Genomic DNA, 18,768 nt, shown 5'->3' with positions numbered 1-18,768 from the left:
GCCACTTATTTGAATATTATTTTTATGTGTATTTATGTCAATAGGAGAGTCCTGCTGGTGGACCATTCACCCTGCATCCAAGCAGAGATCTGAGGGAGAGAAAGTCCGCATTGGAGACGACCTGATTCTTGTCAGTGTGTCGACGGAGAGATATCTAGTAAGTCACATCTAAAAGAGCTTCACAAGAGCAGAAGGCATTAGAAGCGCACCTGTGACTGAGATTAATGTATGCATGATAAACCAAATGACCCCTCTGCCACAAATGATGACCATTTGAGGGGAAATAAACAGTTTTTCCAGTCATATAGGATTCATTACCAAGAAGCATTATTACAACAAAGAAATAATCCACCAAATGTAAATTTCCTTAGTTTTGTCCTAGTGTCACAAGCAAACAAGCTGTGTAGTTTTATCTCCAAGACTCTGTTTCATTGTTTTGGATAAGAGATGATTTTTTTTTTTTTTAATTGAATTCTGACATTGCAATCCAGTTAAACTTTATCCACCTGTAAAACTGTAGGAGTAGCTTGACTGAACCTTATCAATAATTTAGGCAAAACTACCTCTTCTTGTGATGATATGGAAGTTATTTAGCATCACAGGAAGCCATAAATACGATGCATTAATATACAAGCACATGGCGTATATTTTATTTGCAGCTTGCTAAATCAAAGCAACATTTACCAGCTTGCAGAAAAGAAAACAACATAATTTACTCTTCTGGTAACTTTCATTATAAAAACACTGTAGTTCACCAAAGTACTTAAGGACATCATTTATCCACCCACTAAAAATGAGGATGCAGCTTTTAAACATGATGACAGATTAATTGTAGCAGTTTTCATTAAATCAGATGCTCTTCCTTCATCTTTACTCCAGATTTCTCTCGTGAATGTGTACTGTTCTTCAAACAGTCAGATTACATCAGAGTCACTCTTGTGTTCCCGATACTCTGTGTATAATCTCTCGCTTTCTTTTGTGTGGTTTGCTTGTCAAATCTCACCTAGTTCAGATATTTTCTGCTGTTGTTTTGGAAGCTTTCTTATTTTACTGCCAGGTATTTATTTATTTTTTATTATTCTTTTTTTTTTTTTTTTATATCTGAGGTGATTTGTCTTCCTCTAAACTCGAAAGACCAAATGCGCCGTATGCAAAGAAGAGTGGTTCTGTTTTGAAGATTATTTGCCCCACATAGCTGGAGTTATCTGCTTTGGTTCACCGTCTGCCTGAAAAGGTACTTTGGAAAGTTTCGTAGCACTCGGATAACCCTGATATCGGTCTCACTCCCACCAACTTTGGAGTGACAAGGCAATTCAGGAGGGAAACTCAAAAAACCTTCGTTTGCTATCTGAACTAGAAATCCGATTACTTGTGAATCCCCTCCCATGCCCCCTCCACCCCCATGCAGGTCCTTTTTAATAATGTTTTTTATGAAACGCATCCGCCTGACTGATGAGCTTTGAGTTAATGCTGTCTCCACTATGCAGAGCTATACACCTGACCTCAATTAACTTACATGGAAAAGAGAGGAGAGGGGGATTTGAGGAGAAACCGAGGAAGAGGCAGCGCGAGAAATGGCAAAAGTGAGGGACATTGACGTGCCTGGCATGGGAAAGTGACTTGCACTCTCTTCTAGTGGCCATACCAGTCCTTCGGGGAGGAAAATATGCAATTAAAGCAAATCTGCCAAAGATACTGTAAAGCCTGTACCTGCAGTAGCTTGTCGGAAATTCAGGTATTGAAGAATGGGACACCTCAGAAATGCAAAAGCAATCACTGCATTATTACTGTCATTCATTACATCACAGTGAATGTATTGCTGTCATTTAGGACAGGGGCATTTATGTCTTTTTATCAAGTCAGGGTGATTTTGTTGGATAAATGTGAGGATGATAAAAACTGTTTTTGAGAGAGACAGTGCATAGATGTTTTGACTTGGCATGTCTACTGTTACAGATTAAGACATTTTTAAATGACATGCTAGGACAAATACAGGCAAATGAAAGAAAACTCAATTGGTGCTCATATTATCGTATGATAGTATGATGTTTTCAGGGGAATTTCGTAAAGACTTGTTTTCATGTTGTAGAATATATTTTGGAACAATTAAAGGACTTCCTAATGGTGTTCTAGGGTGTGAGCATTGGCAGCTGCTAAACCCTTTTGCCTGTATTGTATGTGTTAGAAATCCTTGCATCAATGCTTACTTGGGTGTAGCTTAAAGCTAAACTCATATCGACTCTTCACTTTCATCTGAATGCAACCTACCAGGAGTAGGTGTTTTTCAAATGTATTTATTTTTTCTTTCTTTCTTAATTTTTAATCTCAAAGGAATTATTGCATTATCTGGGCATGTTACATGGAGCAGTGCCTTTGGCCTGCAGTGATAAAAGAGATTAAAACATGTCGTCCTTCTCATGAGAAGGACGACATGTTTTAATCTCTTTTCAACTCCAGGCGCTTGGACATCTTCCTCGTCTGTGCACTGTTGCTAAATTGTGTTGTATGTCCCTGTTTTCCTGCTGCTAACACAGCTGGTTAACTCAAGGTCAACTGTTCCCCACGTAACTGTGCTTCTCTTTTCCAGCATCTCTCTATTTCCAATGGCAACTTTCACGTGGATGCCTCCTTCATGCAGACCCTGTGGAATGTCCAGCCTACCTGCTCATCAAGTAACATGGCAGTAGGTAAGCTTAAAAACCCCAACAACCATGTTAACATGTCTTTGTGGGGACCAAAAATTGGAAGTTTACTATACTTGTGGGGACCAACAGGCCCTTATGGGGACAAAATCCCCGTCTCCACAAGTTTGAAGACATTTCTGAGACTCAAAATGTGATTATTTTTTTTTTAGTGTCAGGGTTACAATTAGGTTAGGGTTAGGTTTAGACATTCATTTTTGATGCTTAATGTTAGGGTAAGCAGCTAAGGAAAGCATTATGTCAATTAGATGTCCCCACAAGGATGTGAAAACACAAGTGTGTGTGTGTGTGTGTGTGTGTGTGTGTGTGTGTGTGTGTGTGTGTGTGTGTCTAAATAAAAAAATCTGTTTAATTTAAACTCACAATTTTAAGTTAATGTTTCAAAGAAAGTTCACCTTTTTATAATTTAAAAATTTATTATTTCCTGTCATCATTTTAATGTACTGATGGTGTTTGAAAAACAAAGCAGCCATATATTAGAATAAATTATTTCTTTTTCATGAATAAATGGAACTTTTTTTTTTGCCTTTTAGGTTTTTTAATTGGTGGACATGTGATGCGTCTCTGTCATGGGCATGATGAGAGCCTGACCATCCCTGGAGCAGACAAGAGTGAAGAGGAGCAGAGGTTAGTAATTTAATTAATTAAATTAATAAAATCTTTCAAACTAACCATTGGGGAAAATAGTTTTGAGGATGATTAATAATAAACTAAAAAAATGTTGTCACTTTTAAGCTTCACTTTAAAACTGAAAAAAAGTTTTTGGTTTTTTGTCTTAAACTGTGAGGAAATACTGCAAACGTTTACACTTACCACATATGTTAAAGTTATAGGAGGAGTTCAAAATTTACTTTTCAATCCACTTTTTTGTGTTTGTTCTTTTGACGAAAATTCACCTGAGGCCTCTTTTTTTTTTTTTTCTTTTTTTTTTTTTTCAATCCAAACTCTTTCTGTTGTAATCCTGTGTGAAGGGTTACAAGGCTGTTATTTATTGAGAAGCACTGAAATAGCCTTCAACCCAACAGTTTTTTTTTTCTCCCTCCTGAGTCACTATCATAAAATATAAGAATCTCTTGTTTTCTGACCTGCACAGTAAGGTTTAAGCAGGAATAATCATATATATGGAGACACTGTGATATTTTTCTTGAGAACATCAAAATGTCTCCAAAAACAAATTAATCTGGAGCCAGATTTCCCTTGGGATCCAGTTCACAGAGGGTGTTTTTAGCTTTAACAGAAGCATACCATGTTGGACTGTTCATGTTGTTTCTGTCACTTAAATTACTTAACTGAGGCCCACATTTATTTCTTCTGCTTTTAGGATAGTTAACTATGAGGCTGGCAAGGGAGCATCAAGGGCCCGTTCACTGTGGAGAGTGGAGCCACTGAGGATCAGGTAACATCTGACTCAAAAACACAAATAAAATAAATAATATATGTTTATCTCAGAAATTACACAAAGGGATTGTTTTATTTGAGTGGGATATAAAAGAACATGAAAAAATTACATATTATTATCTAAACTGGATGAGGTGAGAAGTGGTCGGCCTAAAAAAATTACCTACAGTAAATAAACAGTATCTGAAAGTTATGTCCTTAAGTAACTGGACACAAACAGGGGACACAGGACTTAAAATCAATACGGCCGTTCAGTTAATCCTTCTACTGTTCACTAACGGTTCTTCACAAATGGTCTCAGTGGAAAGGCAGCTGTCACAAAGCCATTCTTAATGATGGAAATGGGGAGAAATTACTTTGCCAAATTACACAATAATTAGAATAACAATCAGTAACAGAATGTCTTAAGGGGTGATTATTCCAAATTTTGAATTTTTAGTTCAATTTGTCATCAGTTATGGTCAGGAGAGAGGCACAAAGTGTGTCTCTACAGCCATGTGTAGCCATAGCGGAGGTTTGGTCATGGTTTAGAGTTTGCATTTCAGCCAGTTGTTTTGGGGATCTTGTCAAAATTAATGGAATTATGAATGCAGAAATGTACAGTACCATCTGGAAAGCATTGGATTGGCAGCTTTTCAGCATGACTGTAATGCCAAACACACTGTCAATGTAGGAAAAGCATACCTGGATTAAAGACGCACAAACACACATGGATTGGCCTCCCCTGAGCCTAGATCTTAACATTTTTGAAGCAGTGTGGGATCATCTTGAGCGGGGGGGGGGGGGGAGGACATCAGTGTAGTGCAAACTCTGTTTCTCCATTATATACTATATTCCTATTGAGGTTTCCTTAGGTTTCAATAAATGACTACAAATATTTCCCTTTATTTAACAAAATACAAAGAAATTGTGGGAGGCTATAGGTTCCCAGGTTATATATAAACTTCATCTATCTCTTCTCCGAGCTGTCAGTACCAATTAACTGGCAGAGTTTCCAGAATTCGAGGCTCTGTTTACCACCCGCTTTGAACTACCTCTCTTCTATCACCGTCCCCCTTTCTCTCACATTTTCCTTTAACTGGCCACCCACGCAATTTTTCACCAGTTACATCGGCTGCCAGCTCTCACTGGGAATTCCTGTCAGACTCAGTACACTTTCAAAGTGCCACAGGTGCGACTATTAAGGCTCATGTCTCTACTTTTGACTTAAGGGAGAATTGTGAACAATGTTTCCCAAATTGCATCATCTGTAGAGAGAAACTGGAGCTGCTCTGAAGTTGATATGTGAAATCATTTTAGTTGGTAGTGCAATTAAAGGTTGTTTTTTACATGCATTTGAACATTCTTTTAAATAGGAAGAAGGGAAATATGGTAAATCCTACATTACTGGTGCGATATTCATTTCCTAGAATGAAGTCAGCTTTGTATTTTCAGAATAGTTTGGGCAATTTACGCAAATAACTCAGTTGTCTAGAGCACTTAGATCTAAATATTGTGCCTGCAGAGTCTGTGTTAATATAACGTGTTTTGTTTTGTTTTTTCTGTAGAGAAAACCTGGCAAAAATAATTTAAAAACTTCTTTTCAAATATTAAATTATGTCGACAGTCTCAATTTAGAGTACCTGTTACCTGTTATTGCAACAAAAGAATCAAATCAACCCCCCGTTGGTTCCATGGTGGGGAAAAAATAGAAAATGCTGAGAAAGTTTTTTTTTTTTTTCTAGCGATTACTCAATGGAGGTGGATGTGAGAATGAACACATGTGGGTGGGTGAATTCACTACTAGCCTGGAGGCTATATTCAGCAAGCTTCACCTAATGCAAACAGTCCATCTCCTGACGTGTGCTGCATGTGAGAAAAAGCATTTTCCAAGCCTGACTCTCCTTATGCTGTGAAAACAATCACAGATGACCAAGTCTAGAAATTTCAGGGCAATGTTGCACTCAAAGCTTGTGACACCAGTTCTCTGTGTTTAGCTGGAGTGGTAGCCACATCCGGTGGGGCCAGCCCTTCCGACTACGCCATCTCTCTACTGGCCATTATCTTGCTCTGACTGAAGACCGTGGACTGGTTCTGCAGGACAGAGTGAAGTCTGACACCACGGCCACTGCTTTCTGCTTTAGGGCCTCCAAGGTCAGTGCTCTGTTTGCCTGTATAAACATACTTTTTCACAACACTGTAAATTATTTTCTCCCTTCCTGATTTAGTATTTTTTTTTGTGTCTTTCTCACACTTAAATGTGGGAAAAAAGCTATCAAAATATATCTGGCTCTGTACGAAATAGTAATTGCACCCTTTGTTAAATCTCAAATTAAATGTGATTAACTACTTTTTTTGGTTTTGTTTTGTAGAAAGCAAAGTTTAATTTCCCTATCAGACCTGTTGATTCAAGAAATCACTTAAACAGACTCACAAAGCGAAGTAGAGTTAAAGATCTGAAAATGCAACACATCCTGTCACAATCTAAAGAAACTAAGAAACAAAGTCACTGACATCTATCAGTCTAGAAGGGGTTTCAAAGCCATTTCTAAGGCTTTGGGACTCCAGCGAACCATGGCTAGAGAGGCATTATCCACAAATGGATAAAACTTAGAACAACCTTGCCAGGAGTGGCCCGCCTACCAAAATTAATCCAAGAGCTCATCAACGACTCATCCAGGAGGTTACACAAGAGCCCAAAATAACATCTAATGAACTGCAGGCCTCACTTGCCTCTATTAAGGTGATTCTTATGATTCAGAAATAAGAAAGCGACTGTACAAAAACATCTTGATGTGCAAAAAGTTTAGGGAACAATTTTTTTATTTTATTTTTTTATTTAACATAGGGCCACGTAGGTTTGAATAACTACCTTAAGTAATAAAATCATAATTTAAAAACTCTCGTTTGTATTTACTCTGGTTATCTTTGTCTAATATTTAAATTTCCTTGATGATCGGAAACTTTAAAGTATCACAAATATGCAAAATCAGGAAGGGGGCAAATACTTTTTCACAACACTGTATACTATCTGTTTTAAAGCTAACTCTTATGTGCGCTTTGAGCAAGGCAGTTACAAGATCTGGAAGCCGTTCTGGGGGGTTGATGTAAATAAATGTTGTTAGTTAACTAACCTCATTAAAAGAGGACTCAAAATATCTCACCCTGACTACTTCATCAACAACTCCCAAAGCGAGTCTGTAAGCCCTTAATGAGCTCATGCCATTCCACTATAAAATAACCTTTTCATAGCTGCTGAGTTGACAACACTGTAAACGTTGGAGCAGGCAGTCATGTTGTCCATGTGCAATTGCAGCTGGTTTGCATATACTATAGCTGTTTTCAATTAGGGAGAAAAAATAAATTCACCCTCACCGCTGCAATATTAAAAATAATTATGATGCACTGATAGTGTTTTTCTTTTAGATACATACTTTGTAATCTCTTATTTGCCTTTAGTCATTTCTTTCCTGCAGTTGCACATCCATTTTTCTCCCACTCTCACTCTGTTGAACTCTGAGGGTTTGTGCGGCTCTCATTTGATAGCATGTAGTCCAAAAATAATGACTTGACGCTGGATATTACCACGAGAGAGGAGCACACGGTTTACTTGAAACAGTAATGGAAAGTCTTTTATTTATTCCCATGAATTTGGTACACACTGTTGTGTAAGTTGTGCAGTAGAAGGTAGCACAGGAGTGTGATAAAACTACAGGTTGTGTATTTTTTCTTTCTGTTGAGCTGTGATTTTTTTATTTTTTATTTTTTAACCACACCCAATAGGAGAAAAGACTAAATTTAGATGTATTTTTGTGCTGAACCTCCCTTACCTGAAGAGATCCAGCCTTTTTTTTTGGGGGGGGGGTTTACTGTTTTTATATGTGAACAATCCAAAATTATTATCCTTTCTTAAAATCGCTACAACCACATAAAGTGCACACTGAGTCACCTTCACAGAGCTCCATTTGTTCCCATGGATATCCCTTTATCCCCAGTGGATGCAGTGTAAAAATCCCTCTGACTCGCATCACTTCAAAGTCTTTTTCTATCGTACTCTTGGCAATGCAGCAAAACATTGCTCTTACTTAGAACTCATGTTTCTTTAGAAGAATATAGATTGTTTAATAACCCTCTTATTCTCCATCCCTTATCCACACCCCCTGCGCCTGCTATTTCCTGTATCTGGAAAGGTCAAAGCTTCGCCATGTTGAACATTGGCTTTAATATGTTTCTCGCTACTTGCTGTCGACTGCAATCAGTGGCATCGCTCCATCTCTGCTGTGCCAGAAATGTAGCAGAGCTAATGAGGCCGGCAGCAACCTCCTGGCAGGCCAATGAATGCATTCTCCGCAATCGGCATCTCTGATTACCATCTAATCACAATACATCTTCATTTGTCACATTTCCAGGCTTATATATATGCGTGTGTGTGTGTGTGTGTGTGTGTGTGTGTGTGTGTGTGTGTGTGTGTGTGTGTGTGTGTGTGTGTGTGTGTGTGTGTGTGTGTGTGTGTGTGAGTGAGTGATTTTATTTCTGAGTCTCTTTGCTAATCTGTGTATGTTCCTGCTACAGGAAAAGGGAGATACTGGCCCAAAGAGGGACATTGATGGCATGGGCGTGCCAGAGATCAAGTACGGAGACTCTGTGTGCTTCATCATGCATGTGGCAACAGGACTGTGGCTGTCCTACCAGGCGCCAGATGCCAAATCATCTCGTCTTGGTCCCCTAAAAAGAAGGGTAAATGCATTTTTTTTTCTTTATTTTAAAACTTGGATTTGGACTTGAATAAAATCAGCCTTCTGGGATTTTCTTACCTAGATGATTGAGTATGCATCAATAGACTTTGCAGTAACTTTTACTAATGTAGCTGGGATGTAGATGGGACCATTCAATGAACAGTTTAATTTTGCCTGTTTGATGAAAATAAATTGACCAGGGCTCTGTCCCTGCAGGACTGTCACAGCAAAACAATACATAAAATACACGTTGTTTATGTTTATTTAGATGAATCAAATTAGAAGCTGAATAGATCTTCTTCACACTTATTCAGACCCTTCATAGGGTATAATTACAGTGTATATTTAAGATACAGGTAATTATGGTCCCATTCCATTAAGTGCAACACCAGCAGCTATGCCCACCTGAATTGAACATGACCATAACAAATATTAATTATTACATCTCTCTTCATGCTGAATGTCAAAATAACTGCTATGAAAATAGCCAGGTAATCTGTTTTTTATTGGTCAAGGACAAACTTTTAATAAGTTTGCACCAAATTCTCTTCAACCTCCATATGCACAGCGCACTGTACTGTCGTTAGTCACTTGATTATATTTCACATGACCAATAAACAAAAGAAGTACTGCTGACCGGCCCCAGGTTTCCTGTGTGTTTATGCTAAAATGACTTTATTGGAAAAAATACTCCATCTCAGCATATTGTACACTAAAGTAATCAAGGTAGTATAATGAAGTTCTTGAGCAGAGCACTTCTGCTACTGACCCCTTCATCTGCTCCAACTAATAATATATAAGCCAGTCGATACTTTACTCCAATGGTGCAAATTAAGCAGAAAAGAAGGGGACTGGACTTCACAAAGTACAACAACTTCTTTTTTTAAGCTCCTCAGACTACCATGATGTGGATGACTGAGAACCTACACAGAGAAATTAGGAAGTAACTCACAGACAGTAAAACTCTGGGTTTGTTGCAGTTGTCCACTTTGCATGGTTGGATAAGCACCTATTTTGGGGTTGTTGTTTTTCTTTCTTTTTTATGGTTAGCATGAGTAAACAACTGCTCCAGGAATAATTACGAATAATTTATTGCACAGCACATACTGTAGTGATACAAATATGCAACATATATAGCTGCCATCTGTTTACAACATGACCATAAATGCCTGCCATTCCTCGAAGCCAATGAGTGCATACGCAAATAACACACAGTCAGAGCAGTGGGCTATATGGCTGGCCTTCCAAACACCCAACCAACTCAGGTCAAATGTTTTTCTTTTGGAACTGAAAACAATGTTTGCGGATGACACAACCCAGAAGAGCTAACTGATCAGGCTAGGAATCCGCAGTCTATTTACACCTATAGGCCAGTGGACTCTTTCAATGATGAGCAGGTACACATCCTGGACAGAGAGGAACGCTGGTTTGAGCGGTGAGTCAAGGAGGCCATCGAGGAGGACACATCTTTCACCATCTTACAGTGTTGTGATTGGAGCCATTCCCCAACTCTCTGTGACTGGTCATGACAATATGCATATTTATGATCATGAAACTGACCCCACAGCCCATTGTTAGTCAATGGTGCTAGTGTCAATCATTATGCAAATGTACTGTTTATAAGGTTGGGGAAACCTGCAGTCAGCTGAGACTGAAAAAGTCATATGAATGAGTGACAAAATAGAAAACACGACATCCAGATGAACAGAATCATCTTTTTTGGGATTTCCTTACCTGGATGATTGAGCATGCATTAAAAATGTTAGCCTTGGATACATCAGATGTGGTCACCCACACTCCACTCCCATCTTTTCTGCAGACACACAGAGAGTGCACATGAGGCTGAAACCCATTTAAACGTGATAATTGGCCACGTGGAGGGTGACAGTTAGTTTTGGGTGAGACAGAAGGATTAGGGTGGCATATAAACACTGCTCATCGCCGGGCGTTTGTCCAGGGACATCAAATACCACGTCGTGCTGGCGCCAGGCAGACCTTGCAGCCTTGGCCGCATGCCAAACCACCAGACGTGTTGGAGGTGACGGGTGGTGGGTTTACACTTAAATCCTCCCCCCACCCCCCCTGTCTTTTTTAATTAGGCTGCTTGATTACAGTAAGTCAGATTTCACTGAGCATCGGTGTTGTAAACTCACTAGCCATAGAAGACTGGCACATCACAAAAAGTGATTACATATATGCTTTTCGTTCTTACACCTGTTTATTTTAGGTTTTATTTTAGAATATTTGAGATATTACACAGATTAGTTTTCAAAAGTCTGACAGGACAGAAGTTTCCAGCAGGTTACTGGCATCTTGTTGCATCCTAGTTTAAAAAATTAATATTCACATCTGTGTTTGTCCTGCTAGGCCTGCCTACATTCTGAGGGCCACATGGATGACGGGCTCATCCTCCAGCGCTGTCAACATGAGGAGTCTCGGGCTGCACGCATCATCCGTAACACCACGTTCCTCTTTACCAACTTCATCAAGTAATTCTAGGAGGGTCCTCTTTGCTTCTAGCAAAAACTCCACACTAAATTTTTGTAAAATGTTACACATTGATCCACCCTCTCTGTCTTTTCTGCCTTTTTTTCCTCCCAGAGCTTTGGACAGCATTGCAGCAGGAGAGTCTACAGCAGTGGCCGGTTACGTTGAAGAGGTGCTACAGACACTGAATGATTTGATTGAGTACTTTAAGCAGCCCGATTCTGAGCTGGAGCATGAAGAGAAGCAGTGTCTTCTCCGTTCACTCATCAAACGTCAGGACCTCTTCAAAGAGGAGGTGAGAGTGGGTGGTGTGATTAATTTCTATGCAAAAAGAAAACCTCTCATACACTGATGTTTCTCATTTAGATGATGCTATGCAGGAAGTGTTTTTTTTTTTTTGTGTGTGTGGGGGGAAAAAGTGGTTAAAACCTTAGGTTCTTAAATGAATGTATGTTTCGACTTTGGTTACATAAATTTAATGTATTTTAATGAGTCCCTATTAATCTTTCATCATCTGTATTTGTTTAACTCCTTGCTATTCAGTTATTATCAATTCTTGTAAAAGAATACACAATAATTATGTGTATATCTTTTATTTTTCTCAGGGTATGCTGAGTCTTCTGTCCAAATGCATTGATCGAATGAACCTGTACGACAGTGCAGCCCACTTCGGGGAGGTGGCTGGGGAGGAAGCTGGCGCAGCGTGGAAGGACATTCTCAACCTGCTTTATGAACTCTTAGGTAAACAGTTGAGTGATGGATCACATGAAATATCCACATCGTTTGTTTTTTTCTTCTTTTTTTTTTAAAAACACTGTCAGCTGTTGGTTCAGGGTAGACGTGTAGTATTTATCTTCCTTCAGTGTCTTCATTGACTGAATTTGCCTTCTCTTCTATGTTTCTCATCTCACTAACCCCCCACCCCTTATTTCCTGTATTCCATATTGTAGCTTTTAGATCATCCTTAATGCCTCATTTCTTTCCTTCCTTTCCTTCGCTTCCCACCTTCTTTATTTTATCTTTTTTCTACTCCCTTCTGTCTTCACTTCCTCACTTTTTTTGTTGTTCACATTCTCACTCCACATCTGGAGTTAGCAGCTGGTCGCATCATTTAATTGACACTTAATGTCATTCTTTTCCTTCCTTCCTTCCTTCCTTCCTTCCTTCCTTCCTTCCTTCCTTCATTCAACATTTGCAGTTCAAAGCTGGTCACAGCACTTACATGACATTTGCAGTCTTACTGTCTGCCTTCGCTTTCATCTAGGTCACGAGTGTTTTGAAAGCAGTGTAGATATAATCATAGAGCATCGAGCTGAATATTTGAAGGCAAAATGGCATTGTTAACAAAATGCCAGCCATCGCAGGTGTTGGCATTATCTGATTCTCTCGGGGCCTCACACTGACCCTGAAAAGTTTTATTTCAGACCGCTTTCTCTTGGGTACTTTGTTTTCCTGTCATTGGAGTTTTCCCATCAACTGCTTCCACTTGGCTCACCTTGACTGCCTTTGTAATCATCACCACCTCCCCTACATGTACTTCCTCACATTACACACAAACACACGTGCTCAAAACCCACAAATACACTCCTCTGAGTACACTCTAGCCATCCCCACAGAGAGGTCACCCTCAGGATGGCGTAGCAGATTTTGCATGATGAATTGTGTCGGGGCCTTGTTTGTTCTGACCTTCTCTCTCTTATTGGTCTGTTATCTGTCCAAGTAGGCAGTGTGCTTGTTAAATGATGAGATTATGGACATCAATATCACCCCAAGCAGGAATTTTCCATGAGCCTCACTGTATTATACTATTGATGATCTTTACAAACTCGTATGAAGAGAGGGATTTCATTTGCAAAAATTAAGTCTACATGTCATCAGCTGTAATCTGATGAAAATGTCAATTTAATTAGCTTATTTGAGGCTAAATTAGCATGCATTTCTGCTACCCAGATATCCTGGCTGGAAGCCCTAAAAAGTCACGATCCCCAGAAGTTAAGTCAGGCTGTGTATTAAAGATAAACATAAAAACATCCCACCACTATTTACAATGGCCACCTGTTGTAGAGATTTTTACTAGTGTGGAGACATTACTCAACTTAAGCAGGTAAAGTTTGCCCAGTTTTCCTAGAGTTATAGATGTGCAACCTCCTCTACTGTGTGTCTACACCAAGCTACATTCAAAAATGCAGATGTAAGTCTAACATCTGAAATAACGATGTTCTAATTGGCTGGTTTGCATTATTCTAGACTTTAGTGGGTATTTATAATACACAAGATGCAAGATGTACAGTAATTATGCACATTTCTTGATTCACTCCTCTTTTTTATATTTTGCTAGGAAATGGGTATAGCAGCTTATTGAAACATGTCTAAAAATATGTGGAAATACATTATTTAGGGGAAAAACAGAGTTTGTGCAATTCTAATGAGCTTGAAATGCAATATTTGGTGTGACCGCTTTTATTCTTTAACACAGCCTTCTACTCTTGAAGCAGTCTTCGTGATTAGCTCTCCAGATGTCTTGAAGGAGGCACACATTCTAATGTCCTGTGTGCAAAAACTGAATAATATTAAAATGGATAAACACATTAATAAAATAAATATGGCTGCTTTGTCACATTTATTTTCTGACTGAACAATCTACTTTTTTCCTTGTTTGTTATTTATTTCTTTAATGAGATAAAATTGTTCTTGGACTCAGTGGGACAAATCGTTTCACTTTAAATTGATGTCTTCATTAAAGCCTTAGCAATATTACAGTATATCTTAATACACTGTATGATTATGTAACCATGGTTTAAAGCCTGTAGTCTGTGCAGCCCCAGGTTCTCCTGCCTGTCTTTGACCTTTGAATTTTACATTCACATCAGTCACAGTGAATATCCTTGCCCTCGACTCAAACTGTGGATCTAGCCATGTGTTCATTTTGAACTATAGCTTGGCTGAGAGCGCAGAATTAAAGGAGATTAGACACCCATCAGTATTCCTTCGGCACAGAGTGCTGTTAAAGTGTTTCACAGACATTATCCGTCTGCTGTCCCAGAATCTAAATGGTGAGAAATGAGACAGTATATTGATAAAGAGGCTTCTTAATGTCACCCACCGGTGTAGAGGATGGTACAAGAGAATACACCTCAACTTTTTATGGGGGATAGAGGTCTTGGTTTAATAGTGCCTTTACAATTTTTCTCATGTATTTTCTATTCAGATTTAATGAGTTTTCATATGCACATATGTCATATCAGGAAAACCTGACGCTTATTCATTAGTCAAAGTCAAATTGTTTGCAGTATCCACTCACCTGATATTCTGCTGCTGGAATGCACTTTTATAATATTAATATTTTATTTTTGAAATCTTTGTTGTTTGTTAAGCTGCACTGATTCGTGGAAACCGGAACAACTGTACCCAGTTTTCCCGAAAATTGGACTGGTTGGTCAGCAAACTGGAAAGACTGGAGTCTTCATCAGGTATGATGAGAAACTTTCAGTGGAAAAATTGAGGAGAGGAAAAAAAACTAAAACGATTTTTGATAGGCGCAAAGGACAAAAATGTGCTATTACCGGTGCCAAACCGGTACTTTTGAAACGGTGCCGGTGCTCAAACGGTGCTCGAACCGGTGCTTAAAGAATGAAGAACACAAACTTTGTCCAAAAACCTCTCATGTTTAGCTGGTTTTTTTGTAAAAAGATAACAATGTTGGTCTTCTCTGCAGCTATAGGGCATATATGGTATCACTCTTGGCTGGAAGCAGTGCTTAAACAATGGAAAAACACAAACTTTGTCCTAAAACCTCTCAGCTGTTTTCCACTTTTTCTTTGGGCATTTTAGCCTTTTTGGCCAGGGTGAAGGGAGTATCTGCCATCAAACAAGAAGACAGCCGCATGTAGCTATGATGATGTTTGCTAGTTCACCTTACATGCATTAATGTAATAACGTGGTTAGCCTACTGAACGTAAATTACACACGAACAACATTAAGCTACTCACGCAGAGAAGAACGGCTGCTGCTGCATCATCATCCGTCATCATTTCTGCTACACTGGCAGGGCTAGGGGCCAGGACTCTCCTCTTCGGGTTCATGTTGCTAACTCCTGGTCCGATAACAGGCACCACACCCGCAGTAGATGTGCAGGGTGTGAGGTCTTGCAGCAAGCTATCAAATACGGCGCATTTCTAGGCTTTTAAAAAAACGCTATGCGTCGCCAGGTGTTTCATCAGATTCGAGGTGTTACCTCCTTTGCACAGTATCAGCTTAAAGCACTTGTTGCAGGCTGCTGGGTTTGCATCTTTTGCTGTGAAGTACAGCCAGACTTTTGACCGCTTCGCCTTGGGCGTTTTTAATCTGTAGCTCTGCTCTAAAAGAACGTACGTACCTGGACCCGCCTACTATCCTCGGAAAGGTAAAATGATTGGCTAGAATCCAAAGTGTATGACATCTCAGAGAAAAAAAAGCACCGAAATAAAGCACTGAAATGTGCACTGCTTTTCGGTCTGGTTACTACAGTTTGTGTCAGATACTGGTACCCATCCCTAGCTATCAATGTTGGGATGTGGTCTAAATGTTTCTTTTGTTAAATGACAAACATTTTGTGTAACTCTATAGGTATTCTGGAAGTCCTCCACTGTATCTTGGTAGAAAGCCCAGAAGCTCTGAACATTATCCAGAAAGGTCACATTAAATCCATCGTCTCTCTGCTCTACAAGCATGGACGCAACCACAAGGTAAGCAGAAATATTAGACTAGAAAAGGTACAAGAAAGGAGCTTTTTGTGCCAATGCCAGTCTAGTGCCATATCTTCTAATTTTAGAGAAAACAACCTGGCTTCACACCAAACATTTCACAGGTTCTTCCTTTGTCCATGCTCCTCGTGGAGTATAGACAATTCACCTTGGCAGTTTTCACAATGCTCTTGCTGGTAGACAGACAGACTGCTTTGGTTTTATGCCTTGGCAGAGGATTTCTTGAAGTCAGAGTTGAGTTAGGATTGCCAATGCATACTTAGAATCATCAATCACCACTAAAAATGCAGAAGTGTGGTTTGATTTCCCCTATATAAGGTTTTTACATGATAAGTTTATATTTCTACAGCTACCGCTTCTTTAATGGGTCAATCCGGAAGTGCCAACACAATCATTGTCTCTGGTTTTTCTCAGAGCAATCAACAAATGCTGTTCGAATTTGCATCATGAAAACACTTGGCTAAGAAAAATACTCCACTGTGTCAGTGCAAAAACACAACTGGCTCAGTCGTTGTCACATTTTGGCTGTTGGTTGGTCCTTTGCGGGCAGAGGTGGGAGACATCTTTCCTCGTTGTGGTCTAGTCCAAATTGGGATCAACTTTGGTGCCAGTTGCTCTGTTTTTTTTTTTTTTAAACACAAACACTAAACACTAAAGACATTTAATTGGATTATAAAGCCTCAACAACTGTTAAAAAAAATTAAGCTGTCAAACTGGGTTTTAAAAACTGTACTAAAATCTTTATCATGGTTTCATTTGTTCCAGCCGAGTGATGTGTATACAGTGTTTAAATGTCAGTTTCCTAATATTTACACTGTCACTTGTTAGAAGACATCAAAGAGCTTTCTTGTAAACAGCAGTTGCTGATCATGAATGGCAGGTGGAGGACGATAGTTCTGCTTGAAGGCCCTCTTGCGCACTGTGAATGTGCTCCAAGCATCACAGCTTGCAGAGAATCTGTCTGAATAACTAATCATTTCCTCTCGGAGCATGTGAAACGCTGACACATTGTGGATGTGTGACATATTTTCACACAAAAAGGAAAAAGTGTCTGACACAAGTGTCTTTTTCTCTGTCAGATCCTGGATGTCCTTTGTTCCCTCTGTGTATGCAATGGAGTGGCAGTGAGAACCAATCAGAATCTGATCTGTGACAACCTCCTTCCCAATAGGGACCTGCTGCTTCAGACTCGATTGGTCAATGATGTTCAGAGGTAGAGAATTAAAGTATTGCACCGCTGCTGGATCCAGTAGCCCCAGTATACACAGCTGATTAAAGAGTGGAAATTTGGAGTGACGATTTCAATCCAGTGTTGACTTTCCCTGTTTTCATTTCCAGTATGAGACCAAATATCTTCCTGGGCATAGCTGAAGGTTCAGCTCAGTATAAGAAGTGGTATTATGAGCTGGTCATTGACCAAGTGGACCACTTTGTAACCAATGAGCCGACCCACCTGAGGGTAGGCTGGGCCAACACTAAAGGATATGCTCCATACCCTGGTGGAGGAGAAGGGTGGGGAGGCAATGGTGTTGGAGATGACCTGTACTCTTACAGCTTTGATGGACTGCATCTCTGGTCAGGTGAGCATCTTAATTTAATATTTCACTGCTGGTAGATCTGATATGTGGTTGAAATTCAAAACCCATGTATGTAAGAAAATATAGAGATAATGTATATTTAGTCTAGATGCATACAATCTTAAGGTTCAATGCTGTTTTTATCCTACGTTTAATCTACCTGACAACAAACAGTTTATGCACTGATCTGGATGATTCATAGTGAGTCAAGGTATCACATCAGTTTGAGAATGAAAATAGGCAGTATGCACAAAAAAGGTTTTTATCTCACGTAGTGTGTCATAATGGACAAAAACCAACAGTGCATCTTGGATAACTGATGACCTCCTGACAGAAAAGCTATCATACTGAAGCTGAAGAGAGGCTGAATCTGTGCAGTGGTTAACTATAAATACAAAACAAGAATGATGTTGTTGTGTAGGTCTGTGGAACTGTGAAACTGAGTAACCAGATGGCCATTATCACTGATTGGGTTTCCATTGTCTGGTTCTATTCTTTTCCTGGAAACTGCTAGGCAGTGTCTTCTTTCAGACATCACACATGCCATAAAAGAGATATCACATGACTGACTCTTGTGTCCTCAGTTCAAAACAAGGTGTGTTGAATACAGAGTTTATAACTTGTAAACTCTATATTTACCCAACATATTTTCCCCCAACCCCTTTCCCCTAAACATCAAACTAAGAGGAAATGATACAGTAATTACAAGGTAATGTTTTTACAGCTTGCCTCCAACAATGAAAGTATTACATGAAAACATAAAAAAAAAAACCCACTTAAATTAACATTTTAATGAGTCTACATTTAAGCAGTTTTTTTGGTAGGCACTACACCAGGGTGGGCAACTCCAGGCTTCGAGGGCCAGTGTCCTGCTAGTTTTAGATATGACTCTGGGTCAACACACCTGAATCAAATGATTAGTTCATTACCGGCACTCGAGGTCTGGAGTTGCCTACCCCTGCACTACTCCCTGTCACTAGAGTCACTAATGAAACTAACAGCACTAGAATTCAATGAAGTAATGCTACAGACTCAGTGAAGTCAACCACATTGAGAAACTTCAGAGATCTTTGTCTGAATCATGTTATTTTGTTTATTTCATTTTTCTTTTAAGATCTTGTGGTTCGGACTGAGATGATTAGCGGTC

General features: G+C 39.3%; 1 protein-coding gene across 4 annotated transcripts in view; it reads left to right on the top strand.

Moving 5' to 3' along the window:
- The window catches only part of ryr3 (ryanodine receptor 3), a 114,041-nt gene that overhangs the window by 30,700 nt on the left and 64,573 nt on the right, over window positions 1-18,768 (top strand). For all 4 annotated transcript variants that reach the window (XM_085432234.1, XM_085432233.1, XM_085432232.1 and 1 more), the window contains 13 exons: window positions 45-157; window positions 2,588-2,687; window positions 3,236-3,329; window positions 4,024-4,098; window positions 6,077-6,233; window positions 8,652-8,816; window positions 11,183-11,304; window positions 11,417-11,597; window positions 11,908-12,043; window positions 14,677-14,772; window positions 15,908-16,026; window positions 17,124-17,257; window positions 17,383-17,624. In XM_085432234.1, the coding sequence (XP_085288360.1) occupies window positions 45-157; window positions 2,588-2,687; window positions 3,236-3,329; window positions 4,024-4,098; window positions 6,077-6,233; window positions 8,652-8,816; window positions 11,183-11,304; window positions 11,417-11,597; window positions 11,908-12,043; window positions 14,677-14,772; window positions 15,908-16,026; window positions 17,124-17,257; window positions 17,383-17,624 (1,734 nt within the window). The remainder of the gene's footprint in view (window positions 1-44; window positions 158-2,587; window positions 2,688-3,235; window positions 3,330-4,023; window positions 4,099-6,076; window positions 6,234-8,651; window positions 8,817-11,182; window positions 11,305-11,416; window positions 11,598-11,907; window positions 12,044-14,676; window positions 14,773-15,907; window positions 16,027-17,123; window positions 17,258-17,382; window positions 17,625-18,768) is intronic.

This window comes from Copadichromis virginalis, linkage group LG15, assembly GCF_057382275.1.
Source record: "Copadichromis virginalis isolate Kocher_CV1m ecotype Utaka linkage group LG15, C_Virginalis_male_GT1.1, whole genome shotgun sequence".
Classification (NCBI taxonomy): Eukaryota; Metazoa; Chordata; class Actinopteri; order Cichliformes; family Cichlidae; genus Copadichromis; species Copadichromis virginalis.
Note: the sequence above shows the minus strand (reverse complement) of the source record. Positions and strands in the feature narration are given on the sequence as shown.